This window comes from Psammomys obesus, unplaced genomic scaffold (assembly GCF_907164565.1).
Source record: "Psammomys obesus unplaced genomic scaffold, mPsaObe1.curated_primary_1811, whole genome shotgun sequence".
In the NCBI taxonomy this organism is placed as follows: Eukaryota; Metazoa; Chordata; class Mammalia; order Rodentia; family Muridae; genus Psammomys; species Psammomys obesus.
This window is the reverse complement of record NW_026596155.1, coordinates 1,707,403-1,725,256: the sequence shown is the minus strand read 5'-3', so window position 1 is coordinate 1,725,256 and position 17,854 is coordinate 1,707,403. Positions and strand designations below refer to the sequence as shown.

General features: G+C 43.6%; 1 protein-coding gene across 7 annotated transcripts in view; it reads left to right on the top strand.

Annotated features, from left to right (window-relative positions):
* Arhgap24 (Rho GTPase activating protein 24) overlaps positions 1-17,854 on the top strand; it is a 636,889-nt gene that overhangs the window by 569,116 nt on the left and 49,919 nt on the right. For 5 of the 7 annotated variants that reach the window (XM_055594596.1, XM_055594597.1, XM_055594595.1 and 2 more), the window contains one exon: positions 7,570-7,692. In XM_055594596.1, the coding sequence (XP_055450571.1) occupies positions 7,570-7,692 (123 nt within the window). Of the gene's footprint in view, positions 1-1,092; positions 1,109-7,569; positions 7,693-13,937; positions 15,023-17,854 lie in introns of those variants that run through there. The other 2 variants (XM_055594600.1, XM_055594598.1) reach the window with 2 other exon arrangements.

The window sequence follows — 17,854 nt, the reverse complement described above, 5'->3', positions numbered from 1 at the left end:
CACACACACACACACACACACACACACACACACACACACACACACACTCAGTTCTGTTTCCCTACACTGTCCTACCCTGAAATCCTAGAAGGCTTGCTTGTAATGACTGTCTCTCTTCTTCTCTTCCACAAGTTGATGAACACATTCTCACAGGAGGTGTTTAGCTGCTGGCTCGGGCTCACCTCCTACACCGACAGACCTCTTATAAGGTTGTCAGTGATCTCCGCACTGCCTACCCAGTGTTCGATTCCTTTAAGTTTCCAGTGATCTCTGCTTTTCCCAATTAGTGATCGACGATCTGGAAGTCCTCATACTTTCTTAAAAGAGTTTGATATTTTACATCTCCCATTCCTCTTCTGAGACCTCTGAACTTACTCCGTTCTAGTGTTGCTCTTCCTTAATGGTCGCATGCAAAATCCCAATGTCTGAACAGCATTGTATGCACAACATCCAGGTCCGTATGTTGGGCCCGAATGCTGACCCTGCACTCTTGCTTCTGTTGTGTTCACACTGTATTCCCAGGACCTAGAATTCTGATGGGAACAGCAGCAGGTGTTCCATAGATGGGTGGAGGTTCTGCCTCGCCTCCCAGGATTAGTTTCAAAACCAGATTAAAAGATATGAAAATAATTTGCAAGCTGTAAGTAAGTTACCCACTTTATTATTAGCCTTGCAGATTTGTAATATTCCAAAACAATAAGAGGAAAACTATGAGGTGATTTTTAATGTGTTGGAGCATTTTCATCTAGGTATTCAAACACAGTATCTCTCTCCAAATTCAATATATGATTTAACTTATCAAACTCTGGGCATGAGGGATAGCGGAATGATGAATTTGCATTCAAATGCAAAAAAAAAAAAAAGAAATCTTAACAATGTTCACTTAGATAAACTAAGCTATCTTTAATGCATGAGGCTTACAAAATTGCCAGACTCACTAATATTAACTTAAATGACATGTTCTTACAAAACTAGTGTGGTGTTAATCATTTACAATGCAAATAAGCAATTAGATCCATGGCTTTAAAGCACAACGCTTTCTGACTGAGGGCTGGCCCTGAGAGAAAGATGCGGGTACACGCTAACAAGAGGCCTGTGCTTGAAAGACGTGAGTCTTAGGTCTTAAATCTCGACCAGTTACGGCAAATCCTCCTGCAGCAGGAGTTCTCTGACTCCTTGATGGGTCAGAATCAACTGGAACGAATATAAAGCCTGCAGTACCTTTAGATCTCAGCTGTTCCAGCCAGAAAAACAGAATCCAGGAAGTGGCTAGATTTTAAACCTCTGACAAAACTAGAAGCTAAATGCCCTGTTGGGCTGGAATCGAAATCTTACTGACTTCCCAGTGCGATCTGGGTAACAGGGAAGTGAAGTATAGTGAATGACCTCATCATTGTCATTAATGCGTGTAGCCATTATGCCCTTTTCAGGAGAGTGAATCTGGGAGATCTGAAAATCAGTGGAAATCTAAACTGTGCCTAAATATGAAATTTTAAAATTTCTAAGTTAATCATTGTAAAGTTAATATATTTTGCTCTTTATGGTGGCGAGTCCCTATGACCCTAGTATTCCAGGAGCTGAGGCAGGAGGGCTGTGTGTTCAAGACCAATCAGTCTCAGAACAGTAAAATTATATGCATCAAAACTAAGTAGATAAATGCGCCAAAACTACTTTTAAAACATTGAAATGGAAATCAGAATTAGCTTGATAGATGAACCATTTGCTTCCTTACTAAAAGAATTTCCTTTATAGTCATATTCAGAATATATTCTAAAAAATAACTATTTTCTTGCATTGAAAGGATTCAATTTAAAATATTAAATTTGAAAAACCTTAGATAAAAATATTCTACAGTCCCATAATAAAACAACAGAGCAACCTATTTCCCAGCATGCTTTGATGTGTTTGAAGTCACATTTCTTTCGTTAATGCACCATGACCCTGTGCACAACTCCCTCTACCCTCAATTGAAGACGACAGATTGCAGAGCTAGAAAGAGCTAGAAAGGTCCTACCTGAACCCAGGATCTGAATTACTTGTTGCAATTTTTTACTCACCTTTTACTGCTTCTTTTTAAGCACGTGGTTTCACTTCCAGTTCAATAGAGGCGGCAGCTTTATTTTTAAATTATTATTATTAATTCTATTAATACTATAATTATACCTTTATTTTAAATTTATTATTGTTGTTATTTAGGTGTTTGAGTGCTGGCAAAGGGCATAAGACCCGCTGGTCTGGAATTGCAAACAGTTATGAGCCGCTACGCCAATCCTGGGAGTGGAAACCCACTGTGTTTAACCATTGAGCCGTCTCTCCAGCCCCATCCATTCTTTCATTTTTCACACTTCTTAGTATTTTTTGAGGAACTGAACTGCATAGACTTTTCAGTTTATGCATATAAGTATATGTACAAGTATATATGTATATATGTATATTAAATGTATATATATGCAAGCAGAGACTCCACCCCAAATCATTTTGAAATATAATTCTTGAAAACCTCCAATAGTCAGAAAATACCAACTAAGAAGCAGTAAGTCAGCAAATATGCATTATAGCTACTCATGGCATAAAAATAAGCTTGTGATGTGCTAAGAATGGTCTCTTTTTGCAAATATATTACAACCTTCTTGAGAGTGTAATATACTTAAAGCAGCCGTAAAAATCCTAAGTGGAAAGCCATCCTTAATTGTACTACAGCACAAAATAACATTTCGATAGAATGTTGTATGTATTCACGATAAGAGTACTGTCTTACTGCTACCGGGCCTCTAATTGACCTCACCTCAGTTTAGAGGCTCAAAATATTAAAAAAATATTACTGTAGAGTTGTGCAAATTTTGTTTATAAAACCCTTAATAAATTCTCATTTTCTGGCTTAAGGGGTTTCTTTTTAATATTCAAAAATCTTAGCACAGAGTCGGGCAAGTTTCCGGCTGGAAAACTTCATTATAATTCTGCTCTTACAGTATCTCTTAAATTGATATTTGGGAAAGAAATACTTGGAAAAAAAATAATAAGACATAGGAAACTCTTACCTTTCAGGTTATAACTTATTTCACATGTGTTAGTGTAAAAGCAATTATGGTAGGAAAGGAGCCTCCAGTGTTCCTCCTCTGGCCGCCATCTATGAAGTGTATTGTCTTGCCACAGCCTGTTGTTATATCTTAAAAGGTTTAACTGTCTCAGAAGCTCAAAGACTGTTGGCTGACTGTCACATAACTCTTGTTTTCTGGGTGCCGAGCTCCGTAAAAGAAAGCCCTGTGCTTCTAGCTCTGTGATTCTCCATGTTATCCATATATATATATGCTTCTAGATCTTCTGGATCTTGTGGAAACTAATGAGGGATTTTATTTGTTTGCTTAAAGATCTTTCCATTTGATGAGTGAAAGTAAGTGTCCGGGCATTGACACATCCTTTCTGTACGCACTAATAGAACAAATAGTTTAATAACCTGGCTTTGACCCTGTTTGCGATGAGGAATGAGGAACTATTTCACCCTTGAAGTCATTAACAACATTGAAAGTGTGTCCTTAAATGCTCTCAGGACCGTGACTTTGTTGGGGAAGTAAGCTCACACTCGTGAGGCTACCGTCCACCTTCAGTAAATCATTTTAAAAACTTGAACAATGAACTCCCCGCCAATCTTTACATTTGCTCACTAGAGAGAACACACAGCTTAGTATGTCTTTTCTGAGAAACTGTCTTACCTTTTAGTTCTCGATTGTACTAGGAACTTAAAATTGTTTTTCTCTAAGGCAAAATGAAAAAGATAATCTTTGTGTGTGGGTTAGCTAGCTTCCTGGTACTTCAGTGAAACACCTGAAAAGACCACTTCCGTAAAGGAGAGTTGTTGGTATTTTTCCTCGTGGTTTCACAGGGCTCGGGTTTGGTTTGGGTCGGTAGTAAAGCAGTGTGTCACAGTGGGGTGCAGGGAGCACATGCTTAGTGAGCAATAAACAAGAGATGGGTAGAGACAGCAGCACCTCACTCACAGGCATCTGCCATGGCCAAACCTCTTCCTGCTAGGCTCCACCCCAGGAAGGTTCTAGCCCCTCCCAATGGCACCACAGGCTAACAACCAAGCCCTCAGCCCTCAGCCTTTGGACTGAATTTAAAATAGGAAACAACTGTGACTGATTTGGGAACTTTCCATTCCATGAGTCGGTAAAATTTGTCTTAGGTTTAAGTTTTAGAAAGGGTGTATTTATAACAGCAGCAATCCCTTTTGCCACCAAGAAAGTCCCCAAGTTCTTGATTGCATATTTACGTATGTTGCTCTACCTTATAGGCTGAACAAGAGGCAGCCATATTAAGTATTTCACTTGGGAAAATCCAGTTCCTTTTGAGAAGGAAATAAATAAAGAAGTGAAATAAACAGTGCAGTTCGCAGATCTCAGCGAAACGTACAAAGACTTTCTGTTGCACATCAGCAAATACAATGGAATGGTGTGACCTACTTAGCTAGCTCCTGTAAAATCACCAAACCTTGAAGGCTAGCACTTTCGGTATGCGTTACTGCCAACTGGGGTTACCATCCAGAAGTCATGCCCTCAATATGTGTGCAGATTTGCCAGCCAAAAAGCAAACTCTGCATAGGTCCGAGCAAAACTGAAGGACAGAGGATGTGTGGTATCACAAGTGCCACACTCTATGGTGTAAGGTGCCCACAGATAAACAGATACATGCATCCATGCGTTACTTAGGAATGGAAGGTCATTACGAAGCTCTCCCATGATAATCAAAACTCTATTTGTTTTTTGACTGAGTTTTAATTGCTAATTGAAACTCAATTGTTTTTAAATTTCACCTCTTGAAATAATTTTTGTTTCTAAATCGATTACATTAAACATTAGGTCCCATCAAAGTGATGACCACAAACATTAAACTTCACCTATATGATTCAAAAGATTTAAATTATGGATTTATTCATTCATGCCATAAGATATCCGATAAGTTGTATTTGGAGCACTTTAATTGCAATGGACGGCAGGTGGCCGTTAGCTGATTGGCCATGTACACTAAGGAGAAGGCATCTGATTTCAGCGTCCCAGTGCTTAAGAGGGGATCTGGTATCTTTCAGTAGTCAGCTCTATCCTATCTCTAGTGGATAAGACCCTAAACCCATAGTGGCTTCCTGGACCCCTGTGTGTGTGTTTCTAATACATACACACCTAAACTAAGGTTCGGTCTACAGACTTGCTATAGTCCAAGATTAGCAGCTCTACAGAGACAGTTCATAATGGCAATACTGTAGTAAATTCTTTAAATGTCATGATTTATTAATTTCTTGGGTTTCCATGTGATATTTTTAGGCACCAGCAAATATCTGAAACCTCAGAAAATATGAACCCCAGATAGTACATTCTTAATCTATATAATTACTTCATCTCATTTTTGGTAAAGAAATGTGTATTTCCACCAAGACTCATGTCAAAGGCTGTGCTAAACCATTTTTTCCTTTGCTGATACATCAGGGAATCAAGATCTATATCAATGGACAGAACTCAGGCACGGGATTTCACAGCTGTGATTGGCAGTCCAAATGAGAGTCAAGGTCAGACACACAGCACCCTTAGCAGAGATAACACATCAAATGGAAAGTGTGGAATAATGGACTCTCCCTCTGCTTCTGGGCAGAAAGGCTCTGCAATGCTGTAGCTCATTCTCATCACCTCCAGTGCTGTCTCTGTCTGGGCTCAGAGTGACACGGCAGGAAATTGCTATCTGACTTACTAAGCATCCTTTAGACAAAGACAATAATTAAAATATTCTGGTTTCAAAAATGCTCATTTTTGAAATGGGTGGTGACATAAATAGATCAGAAAGCAGCGCATATCTTTAATCCTGTGTCATGCCAGTTGAGGCATTATTTTCTTTACCGTTTAGTTATTTCTGGCATCCATATGTGATGTAATCAGGCGTGTGCATGCTGAAGGGTGCTGTTTTACATTCGTGTGCATTATATAATTTAAATGTGCATTCTGCATATAGTAGTATCAGTGGAAGGTAATGCTTAAAAATAATCCTTGTTACTGTTAAATAATTGTTCAAGTATTTATTAGCTGTGCTGTCTCCTTGGTAAAAGGCAGTCAATTGAAATGCAGAAAATACTGAGTTTCTGGTTTTGTACAGTCTAGTATTTTCATACACTTTTTACTTTATTCTCACAAAAAAAAATCTTCTTGTTTATTTAAATGTATGTTGGTATTAGGAAACCTATTTGCTGCCACTTAGCACATGTTAATCCAGTTGTATGAGTTGGAAAAGACAAATTGCATTTCTCAGCAGGTTGACTTAAAATTTCTCTCTATTCACAGGACTTCCCAGCCAGGGCAATAGGCTAAGAAGGTCCTGTAGAACGCAGGACTCAAAGGCCTGCGCTTAGCTTCCGAAGCTGTGTGTGAACCGCTTTGGGTATCAGTGGGTAGAGGCAGGCGGTGCCTTCTGTAAGCTGAACCCTACAGGGCATTCTTAGAAGTAGTCCGGTCTACTCACAAGCCATGAACTAACCAAATAAAACACTTGAATGTGAATTACTGACCCAGAGGCTACAAGGTTAGAATGTTTAGTGAAAATTAAATACTGATGGCTACTGCACACCCTCTGGAATTTGGTAAAACACTATCCCCCTTTTTGAATTATTCCTTCATGAGCATTTTGAATTATATCCCAAGACTGTAGCACTTCAGCAAGTAACACTCGGAGAAGCATTCTTCTTTCTAACAGGTTCTCGGGGTCTGGTTCCGGGGCAGATGTGGTCACTCTTTCTCCACACACCTCCAAATTGCATTCCAGAGAAACTGAGGTAGGCTATAGGATTTCTCAGGAAGTGAACTGTGAAGAATTCAGCTCTTCAAATCCAGTATTAGACACTGTAATGATTGCCAGAGATCGGGTGGGGATTTAAGAGAGACACAGCCCCCTCTGCACTGGGGGCTTTTGAAAACCCCTGCCCAGGTTTGGTATGGTTTGGCTTTTGTCCTTGGCCAGACATGCAACCTCTCCCCTTCCCCATCCCGTGGTGTGCACTCCTTAACTCGTGACCTTGAGGACTGAGTTGCCCTTGGAGGACAGAGGCATGGAGAAGGGGCTGTGGGGCGTCTCCTTCCCTAGAGTAGCATCCTGGACCGTGGACCTGCTGTCCACCGGAAGTGAGGACAGTGCTCTGACGAAATTCCAAGCACTCTGGGACTGCTATGCCTTCATCCCTCCATCCCCTTTGTCCCTCACGTTTCTCCCTGTTCAGCAGCTCTGTGAATGGGTTGGATTATGAGTTACTGCAGGCCTGCGGGTTGTTGCTAGGACAGAAAACGCCAGGCATTGTTTAGGGAATGGCATTTGTTCTCTAGCCCTCTCCTGGAAGCCTAAGAGCCTTTCCTTTTAAAGCAGCAGTCCCCACCCCGGGCCCTCCAGAAGCTAAGATAAATATCTCCAGTTCGTTCAGCGGGATGCCGTGCTGCCCGCATGAGGCCCGGCCCTCGATTCTGGGATTCCCTCGCAGGCTGACCATGAGGAACCATCACTCACCCGCTGACCGGTCCACTGAACGTGCTCATGTTTTTGCAGGAGGTGAACGAGATCGGATGACAGCGAATCATGAGAGCTATCTCCTCATGGCGAGCACCCAGAATGACATGGAAGACTGGGTGAAGTCCATCCGCCGAGTCATATGGGGGCCTTTTGGAGGAGGTAAGCAGACTGTTGTCATAGAAAAGCAGAAAGTAGGTGGAGCAACTCATCCCTTTCCTCCAGCTGTTAGTGTTGTGGGGGCCTATGTATAAATGGGCAAATGTTAACTTAAATAGTGAATTATTCAGCACTCCTTGAGGCTAACTCCCCATCACAGATCATTAATGGCATAACTGCTGTGACTATGTTGCATTCTAAAACGGAAAGATGTTTGGTTTTATTTTGAATTTTTTTTTTCATTTTTGACTAACAGTATGTGATTATGGTATTTGAAAATGCCAAAATGAATCTTATTACCTATGTGCTAATTTCTAAATAAATAAATCAATATAAGTCAACAGTTACATCCTATAAAACTGACAAAAATGATTTAATAAATAGTTCATATACTGCAAAAGTTCACTAGCTGTGAATGCTTGAATTTAAAACAAGATATAAAACAATATATTTGAAATGGATTCCCCCAGAAACCTCCAGAAGCTCAGTGACATCAAAAGCAATGCCACAACTTTTGATGAGAACTGATGTGGTTTAGATTTAATAGGTGTAACAAATTATATATTGTTTTAATACAATCCAAGCAAAACATTGTTGAGATGCAGAAAGTAAGCTAAAATATGTTAAGAATAGAAAAGAATGAAAAGGGGAAGACATTAAAGGTGCAAATTTTATTCTTCAAGAGAAAATGGAGTAACAGAAACAGAAGTTTTATTTTTAAAAATATTCAATTAATGGAACCCACAAAAAAAGTTATAAAAGTATTTATTTAGTACCAAATGTATTTCCAATGAGGTATGATATTAATTAAAAATGAATTATGTTAATGTTACTATACTTAAAAATCAGTTGCATTAACACAAATATACCTTTAGTAAGTCAAATATAATTCCCTTGTTTATTTAACATTATCTGTTGTAGGCTGTCAGCAAGTTGAATTCACAAAAAATAAACCTTCTCTATTAATGTATCAGATGTTTCTTAGGTTGACTGACCTCTTCATATTTTAGAATAATTCAAAAATAGTTTATAATGTGAAGTTAGTTAAATTATAATAAATATTGATCTTTGGAGACATCTCAGTAGTAGATTCTGTGTGTTTAACATTGCACAAGGTCCTGGGTTTGAGGCCCAGAACCAAAACAAAGGAAGGGACGTGAGCCTAACAGTAAAGGTTTATTGGAACCATGTTGGTACCTTACCAAGCAGATTGCTAATAGGCCTTTAAAATGTCTGCTCTTTGTCAGTGTGTTCTCAGGTGTGTGCTGAACATCCACCCCAGCTTGCCTGGTAGCCCTCTGACTTTCAGCTGATAGCCCCGGCTGATGGTTGCGTCATGGTACCAGCTTTCACTCCTAGTGTCTTAGCTTGTATGATGGAATATTCGCCCACCCTGTCCATAAGCTAAAAACGATGTGGGACTATGTGAAATATTTGTAGACCCGCAGATGGAGACTCTGCCCTCACACAGGAGTCCCTGGGGCACACACAAGAAATACATAGCTGGTTCCAGTTTGCTCAGACTTCCTGGACTGGAGATTGGTGGGCTCCCTGAAAATGTGGCTTCTTAAAGTTCTTGCTATTTCCTTTCTTCTGTAATAAGATTGCTGAGGCTCCCAAGTTCAGTGGAGGCTTAGGGAGGTGTCCCTTAAATTGATTACATCAAATGTATGCTTACTCCTTCTCTTTCCTTCTCTTCCATCTGTCTTCTCAAGAAAACTGGGCGAAACCAGTGGCCACGGTAGTTCTGCCAGCCCAGAACTATCAGAAAGGACTCCAATGGAAGCAGTAACTGTCCATGAGTCTCTGAATATATGAGCCTGAAAGGGGCACTTCAGTTGTTCACTGCCTCAAATAACCTGTACATGTTAGGGGTTGGGTATGTACACACATGTGTTTGTCTGTGCACACCAAGCACGCAAATGTGAAGGTCAGAGGTTGGCATTTCCGTGTCTTCTTTTATCACCCCCAATGTTACTTTTTGAGGCAGGGTCTCTCACTGACCTGGAGCTCACCATTTCGGCAAACCTGGCTGGCCTGTGATGTTACAGGTGTGTACAGCCACATGTGCTGTTTACACACATGTGCCTTTTACATGCATGCGCCTTTTACACGGGCTCTCGGGATCTGAATTCAGGTCCTCATTCCTCTACAGCAATCGCTGCTTACCTATATAAACCTTGGGGAAGCGTGTAGACATTTTCAGGATGAGTATACAGCATTGGCTGGGGCTGAGGTGCTGGGAATACTTCATTTGCATGGAGAGGAATTCCAAGTGCTAGCTGGACATGTCCTTATAAGGAAATAGGAAGTTTTTAAATTAAATTCTTATTATTTTTATATTAATTACAATGTATTTACTTTATTTCCCAGCTGTAGCCCCCTCTCTTATTCCCTCCCAATCTCACCTTTTCTCCCTCCCTCATCTCCTTTCTGTCCCTCTCTTAGTCCACTGATGGGGGAGGTCCTCCTCACCTTCCATCTGATCCTAGCTTATCAGGTCTCTTCAGGACTGGCTACAATGTCCTCCTCTGTGGCCTAGAAAGGCTGCTCCTCCCTGGCCGGGGGTCAAAGAACCAGCCATTGAGTTCATGTCAGAGACAGTCCCTGTTCCAATAACCCACTTGGATACTGAGCTGCAAAAAGGAGGACCCAGGGTAAAATGATCAATCTTCACTTAGAAAGACAAATGGGATGGACCTTGGAAATAGGAGAAAACAAGTAACAGGACAGGACCCTACCACAGAGGGCCTCTGAAAGCCCCTACCTAGCAGTGTATCAAAGCAGATGCTGAGACTTATAACCAAACCTTGGGCAGAGTGCAGGGAATCATATGAAAGAAGGTGGAGTTAATATGACCTGGAGAGGACAGGAGCTCCACAAGGACCAAATATATCTGGGCACAGGGGTCTTTACTGAGACTGTTTCTCCAACCAAGGACCATGAATAGATATAACCTAGAACCCAGATGCAGCCCATTGGAAATAGGAAGTTTTAACCTGAAAGCTGGCCAGCAGGCTACATGACTACCTCACAGAGGGCAGAGGTGGCTACATGCACCAGGGAATGTAGGCCCAGAAGAGGCAGAGAACAATTCTTTCTCCTGCTGGTCTCAAGATGAGATTTGCAGGGTTTGGACACGTCTTGACCTCACTCTTGCTCTAGGCTGGTTCCCTCAGTCCCATGGCTCACCTGCTCCACAGTGTAGCAAACCAAACAGAATGTAGTCTTCGGGGCAGATTACAGTTGTCACCTTTAACCCTGCATTTCAAATTTCACAGTAACGCTAATGATCATGGACTGAAGTTTGAAGAAATGTCCTAAATTTGAGTGTTACATGACTGGAAAATGTTATTTATTTGATGTTTTGAAATACCACTTAGCGGTGCATTAAAAAACAATAAGGTCTTCATTATTTAGGTTACCTCTAAATCCACTTCTTAGTTGTACTCAGCATTCTGTGGATAATTGACATGGCCGGAGTACACAGTATTCCCTCTTCAGCCTAATGGTACATTAATATGCCTGGAACCTCTACTATGGTAATGACAAGCTCGTGCCGAACGATAACAGATATTGAACAAAATATTAACATATGCTCATTATAGTTAAATAGCTTTTCCAGACTTTTAAAAATGAGCAGCAAGAGATTTTATATAGGTGTGTGTGTGTGTGTGTGTGTGTGTTGGCCAGCCACTTGCACCAAGATGCTTCAGTAGCTGGCAGACCACATTCCACAATGGAGTCCACAGAATCAAGTCACCTCACACCATAGCCATCTTTATTTAGGGATTCTTTATGCCTTGACAACACTGACTGACAAGCTACTTTTTTGTTCTGTGAGGTGGGACTGTGCAGCAGTACAATGGCTTGTTACTCACCACGAGAGAGGAAGGAAAGGCCAGTTCACACTGCAGCTTGAATGAGTGTTGGCGACACATGCTAAATGAAAGAAGCCGGTCCCGTGCCCATTGGTTACATGACTCTGTACGTGGGAGAACATAGAGTAGGACATTGATGAGGCAGAGACAGATGTCCTGAGCTAGGGTGGAGGGTGGGGAGTGCCTGGTAGCTAACAGGTTTGTAGTGCCTTTTTGAGAAGATGAGCATGTTCTGGGATTGACGGTGGAGACAGCTGCATGTGTGGCGTGTCCCAGCCGCCTCCTGGCTTGTGTACTTTAAAAGTGTCTCAGTGAAGCAGTTGTTCACACCTGGGCTGGCGTAATTCCCGCACGAAAGGATACATCTTCCTTCCTGTATTCGCTGTGGACCCCGGAGCATATTAATCCCAAATAGATACTTCCTCCCATCCTCCTTCCTTTCCATCACCCAGACATTCTATAGTCATTGATTAGGGACTATGTCAGCTGCCTTCTGCTGCTTGCCACCTTTGGATGCATTTTACATATAAGCATCACCGATCTGGCACCTTCCAGTGGTTACAAAATTTGTGTTTTCAGAAGGTTAAAGTTCTTCCTGAGGCACGTAATCCTTTCAGGGCTTAGGTTTCATATGCATGTGCAGTGTTGTTTTATTCTGATGTTACCATAATGGACAGTGAGTCAGATGTGGTAAATGCCTGAGAAGCCTGTCTAGCACCTCACTCTCCTACACTTAGAACGGAGTAGGAAAGAGAGAAAACGTAGGCATCTTATCAAATGAAACCAGTTCTTTTACAACAGCTATTCAGACTAACCGCTCAGCTGGGAATGCAAACTCCAGCACAGACTCTGGAACGCCTAAACTGGGCTGTCTGTTAAAATCTGCCATGACCAGTTCCTTCCCTGTTAACAATGTTGGGAAGCAAATAGTGTCTGCCTGGAAGTTAACTGGAAGAGAGAGAGTGTGGGTGTGTGGGTATGTCTGTGTGTGCCTCTGTGCATGTGCTGGGGAGGTGGGCTGAATGTATGTGTATGTATGTGTGTCTGAACATGTGTGTCTGTGTGTGCCTATGTATGTATCTATATCTGCCTATGTATGTGTGTATATGCTTGTGAGGGTAGGGGCTATATGTGTGTGTGTGTGTATGTGGGGGGGGTGTGGGTGTCAGTAATAATTAAAGAGGAAGCATCAACAATTTGAGAGGGAATGGGAGTGGAACTGGAAAGTTGAGGTGAGGAGGAGTGGAAATGATATAAACAAAGTCTCGTGTACAAAATTCCCAAAACAAAATTTAATAAAAACAAACCAGAAAGTTGGGTTGTTAAAGTGTTCAACCTCAGAAATAGTTAGTTTTAGTTGCTTCCTTCTTGTTTGTTTTTTAAAGTCTGTGGGGTGGCTGTTTTAAATCTATATGGTGTGTACAGGTTTTCGGCGAATAGGGGCACCAGATATCTATGAGGCTGTAGCTACAAGGTGTTATAAACTGTGCAACCTGGGCGCTGGGGACCGAACTCTTGTCCTCTGTAGGAATAGCATGCACTCCTATCCACAGAGCCAGCTCTTCAGCCCTTGCTCGGTCTGTAAAGTGAATTTTGTTACAGCTGACTTTGAGGCAGTGTTCACGGAGTGGCCAGTGAGACACTGAAGTTAGCACCTAATCTGCTTGATGGTTTTTAGCCCTCTGGAGTGTGCGCACACACACCTTTATCCCGTGGTCGTGAACAGAGGGAAGGACAGCGTTGGGCAGCCATGCTGTTGCAGAGGGCACCATCTTCCTACAAGTCGGAGTTTGGGAAGCTCCTGCTTTAGGGCTCAGGAGGAATTAGAGGCTGTGGGGTCAGCTGGGGTTAAAGCAGCAGCATTCCAGATCTGCTTAGGGAGCAGCCAGGTGGATGAATGATTAACCCAGTCAGTAAATTATTCAGTGAACAGGATAGGAGGGCTTGGGGGGGGGGGGGGCTCGAAGGAGCCGCTGTTCAGACTGAACCTGAGAAGTGGCTACATTGCCTGAGCTGATTTGTTTTGCAGTTGTACCTGTAGACTCGGTGCTGCCCCAATTCAGTTTTAGAGACACACAAAAGCATGTAGATATGTAATAATATGTGACGTAAGGGTATGCCTTTCACGTTTGCATCCACAGATACATTTAACCACACAAGATGTGGAGGGGAAAACATGTGAATCTTTGTGGGAAGAAAGTAAATGTGAGAATGAGCGTGCGCGCGCACACAAACACACACACACACACACACACACACACACACACACACACACAGAGACACGGGATGGGGATGGGGTTTGGTACTGTTTTCTGGAGGGGCTGAGGCAGGCAGAGGTGCTGAGTCAGGCAGGAGTTGTGAGGTCAGAAGCCCAGAAAGGGGCTTCCCGGGGCAGCAAGGCATCTTTCCTCCCTCCCTCCGACATGATGCCCCTGCACCTGCTTCTCTTGGACCCGCAGTCGCTGGAGGCGGTGGCAGCAGCCACAGCTGTGACCAGGCAACAGCGGCAGCCCTGCCAGCTCCCGCCCAGCTCTCATTGAGAAAAGGGAACGGAGCAGGAGGGGGAGGAGAGCTCCCTGCAAAGCCGCCTCAGAGCAGCCAAGGAGACTCTGGGAATGGGCACAGGACTCTTCTGACGTGGTGGCTCCGCGGGAGCTGGAAGACAGAAGGGGAAAGGGAAAAGCCTGCGGAGAGTATCAAAGGCTGAGGGGAGCCATAAAAGGAGCTGGGGAGTCCTTTGCGAGGAATTATCTGTCGTGCGCTGGAATGCTTTCTGGAGAAGGTGCCAAGGCTTTCTTCCCCTTTCTCCCAGATGAAAGGAGCCAGCCAGGACTGTCCTGAAGTACTCCCGAGGGGCCTCTTTGTCATTGTTCCTCCTTCCCTGCGCAGGGCTCTTTGCTGACCTTTCTAGAGGACTTTCTGTCCAGCTGAGAAGACACTTCCTAATAAACGAAACAGTTCCTGCCCGTGGAGGTAGTCACGGCTTGCTTGCTGCAGTTCTTCTCCTGTGACATTTTGGAATGTCTGCAGAAACTTAAAAACAAAACAACAACAACAAACAAACAGCAGCAACAACAACAACAACAAAAATTCCTCAAAACTCCCTGAAATAGGCAAAAGAAAAAAAGGAGGGGGGGTATTTTGTTTTGTTTCTTACCAAAGAGGAGTAAATGAGAGGTTATCTGAACTTGGGACTTGGGTGATCAGAACCCCGGGAGTTCTAGGAATCACCACTCCAGACCTGGCACATAAACAAACATGAGGAGCAGCTGTGTGGGCCGCCACACAGAGGCAGGTTTAAAGGAAGCCTGAGCCGGTGTCACAACTTGGGGCCTGTATGATGCCTGAAGACCGAAATTCGGGGGGACGCCCCTCCGGTGCCTTACCCTCAGCTCCTTTCATCCCCAAAACTACATACAGAAGAATCAAACGGTGCTTTAGTTTCCGGAAAGGTCGGTAGATGCTATCCTAATGTCCTTCTAATGACTGTCTGATGAATGTCGCTCCATTGGTGGGAGGTTTCTGGTGGCTTAGGCTCAGACAGAATGGAGGTTTTGGAAATGGAGGGTTTAACACTGTGCTTGTCTGCACTGATTTTTCAAGGCTCCTATTGATCTGTGTATAGCTGTCTCCGAGGGTAGGTGGGGCTTAGGAGCAGTGGTCCTCTGAGGATTACCTTGACTGACAGGGAACTGAGCAAGTTTGAAAGGAGGGGCCAGAGTTCTCTGAGCCCCTCTCCACATGGAGATCCAGTATCCTTGTTCTGACCCTGACACTTGCAACTGCTTTTCTGAGCCCCATCCCTGTGGTTTTCCAAATGGAGGCTTGGGCAGCCTCTCTACCCTACCTGGGAAATTTTGAGAATCAGGTTCTCTGTGGTGGCGCCTGAGCCTCTCCACACTGGCTAGACATAGGATTCACCTTGACTTTCCATGTATATTATTGGGAAAGGACAAACAGGAGGTGGGGGATACCATGACTGATAGTCAACAATACAAACGAAGGCATGTCTAAATTGAATTGTTTTCAGGGAAGTAAAGGGCATGGCATTGGCGAATTAGATGTTTTCGGAAAAGGGTAATGTGTGAACTTTTTAATCCCCTTTGCCTTAAAGTGACAGTGATACAGCAGCAGAGCTGCTCAAATAGAAAGTGAGTAATTATGAACCTACTGTGCCTGAGTGAGCCAGCGGCTGAGCTGCATGACATGGAGGGCGGTTAACTTCCTCCCGATACGGTGGGAGCAGTGCAGAGCTATGGCCGAGGTCCCATGTTCCCGTGTTCACTCATGCTCTGGCTTTCCCTGTGAAGAGATGAGATGGGAAGTACACGATGTGAGCTCCCACATATTATAGATCTGTGAGCAGTCCGTGGCAGCTGCCAGATGACAGCACTGATAGAGAAATTAACAGAGACAGAAATTGAGAAAGGCTCAGAGACCCCTCTTTAAAGGGCATGTCCCTCTCCTTAGAGCTCCCCGGCCTTTTGGAAGCCGCTTGAGATATTCGAGGTACATTTTCCACCATTCCTACCTCCAGTGCTGGAAATATACAGCAGAAGTGTGGGAGCACCAGCACAGCACCTCCTGTGCGCCTTCGCTTTTCCCTCTTTTTCCTTAAATACAAAGGGAAAGGCAGCCCTGAAAACGTCCCCCTCCAGGATGTCACAGGCAGACTTTCCGGTGACTATTTTACAGTTGGCTTTTCCTCATAAAGCCTTACTGGTCTGGGGGATGTTCAGTATTTGAGTCAAGGACTGAGAGATACCTCATTTACAAAACGCTGTTCTCTGCTTTCTGTTGGAGCAGGAGGGGGGGAGGCAAAGGAAGCACACAGCCCCTCCCTTGAGTTCTGCAGCGGGGGCCCGGGGAGGAAGGTCCCCAGCTGCTGAAGCTGCACTGCTTCATCTGTCGCCACCGCATCATTGCATAAAGTGCAGGGACCACACGCCTCTAAAGTTTGCTCTTAAGCAAAGCGTGGGTTTGTGCTTTCCTGACTGTGCTGCTCAAGTGTTTCCCACAGGGGACCCCTGTTTCCGGGCCCCTCCCACATCCACTTGTCATTTCTGTAAAGGAGTGGGCCGAGTGTGTGAGGCTCAGAGAGCACCCAGATGAAACAACAACAACAACAACAACGCGTTGAGATGGCTGTCTTCCCTGTCACCAAGGGTAGACCCTGAGAAAAGAGGCTGGCTGGATCTCAGCAGCTTTCGAAACCCTGCCGGAATGAAGGATGGAGTAGCGACATTTCCAGGTGCCAGGCCCTGCAGCCACTTCTCTGAGGGTTTTTCCTCAGACCTGTTCTGGCCTTCACTGCCCTCTCAGCTCCCTTTCTTTCCTTGAGCACTAATTAAGGTCACCGCACATGTTTCCTCCCTGGGTTTCTAAAAGCCTAGGAACTAAGAGGCATTTAGGCAGGAAGTTGGGGATTGTGGCAATCTGGGTTTGTACATTGGTAAAAGAAAGATTATAATGTAGTTTTTAACCTGTTTATTTTTAACTTTAGAATGTCATCACTACGGTAAGCTTAGTATTAAGAACTATTTTTTCCCCCATGATTAGAAACTAAAGGAACATTTTAACTACTAACTTTTAAGTTACCAGCAGCTATTCATACACTGTAGCACATTATAGGTAACCAATTAGAACTTGGGGGGTCTGCCCTGGGCACCTTGAGCCCTACCTTAAGTCTCCACACTTTTCTTGCCCCGGCCTGCAATTTCTCTGCACTGAGTAGTTGCTCTTTGCAGTGACAGTCATCCCTGTCTGTCACATTCTTCATAAATTCCAACACCACAGTCCACTCTATGAGCCATGGCCTCATCTCTCTTTCTTTAACACACCCTCAAGCCTTATTGCACATGTCAGAACTCTTTTATGAGCCTATACTGCTCACAAAGAAAAATCCTACTTTGTATAACTATCAGAACACTGATAACTCCCACCAGTTACCTAGAGATAGCCCCCCAATTTCCCAGACTAACCCATTTCTTCCCACTAAACATACATTCTACATCACTTCTTGTTTTCCCCCCACTTTGTGCCCTCCTCCATGATGCTCTCTCCCCCATCCAATTTTTTTTCTGAATATTTATTTTTTGTATTTTTTTTTACAATTTATTCATTATATATTCTGAACTGAAGCCCCTCCCTCAACTTCCCCCAGCCTCACCTTCCCTCCTACTTCTCCCCATCCTCCTCCCCTTCCCCTAGTCCACTGGAAGGAGGAGTTCCCCTCCCCTGCCATCTGCCCATAGCTTATCAAGTTTCATATGGACTGCCTGGAT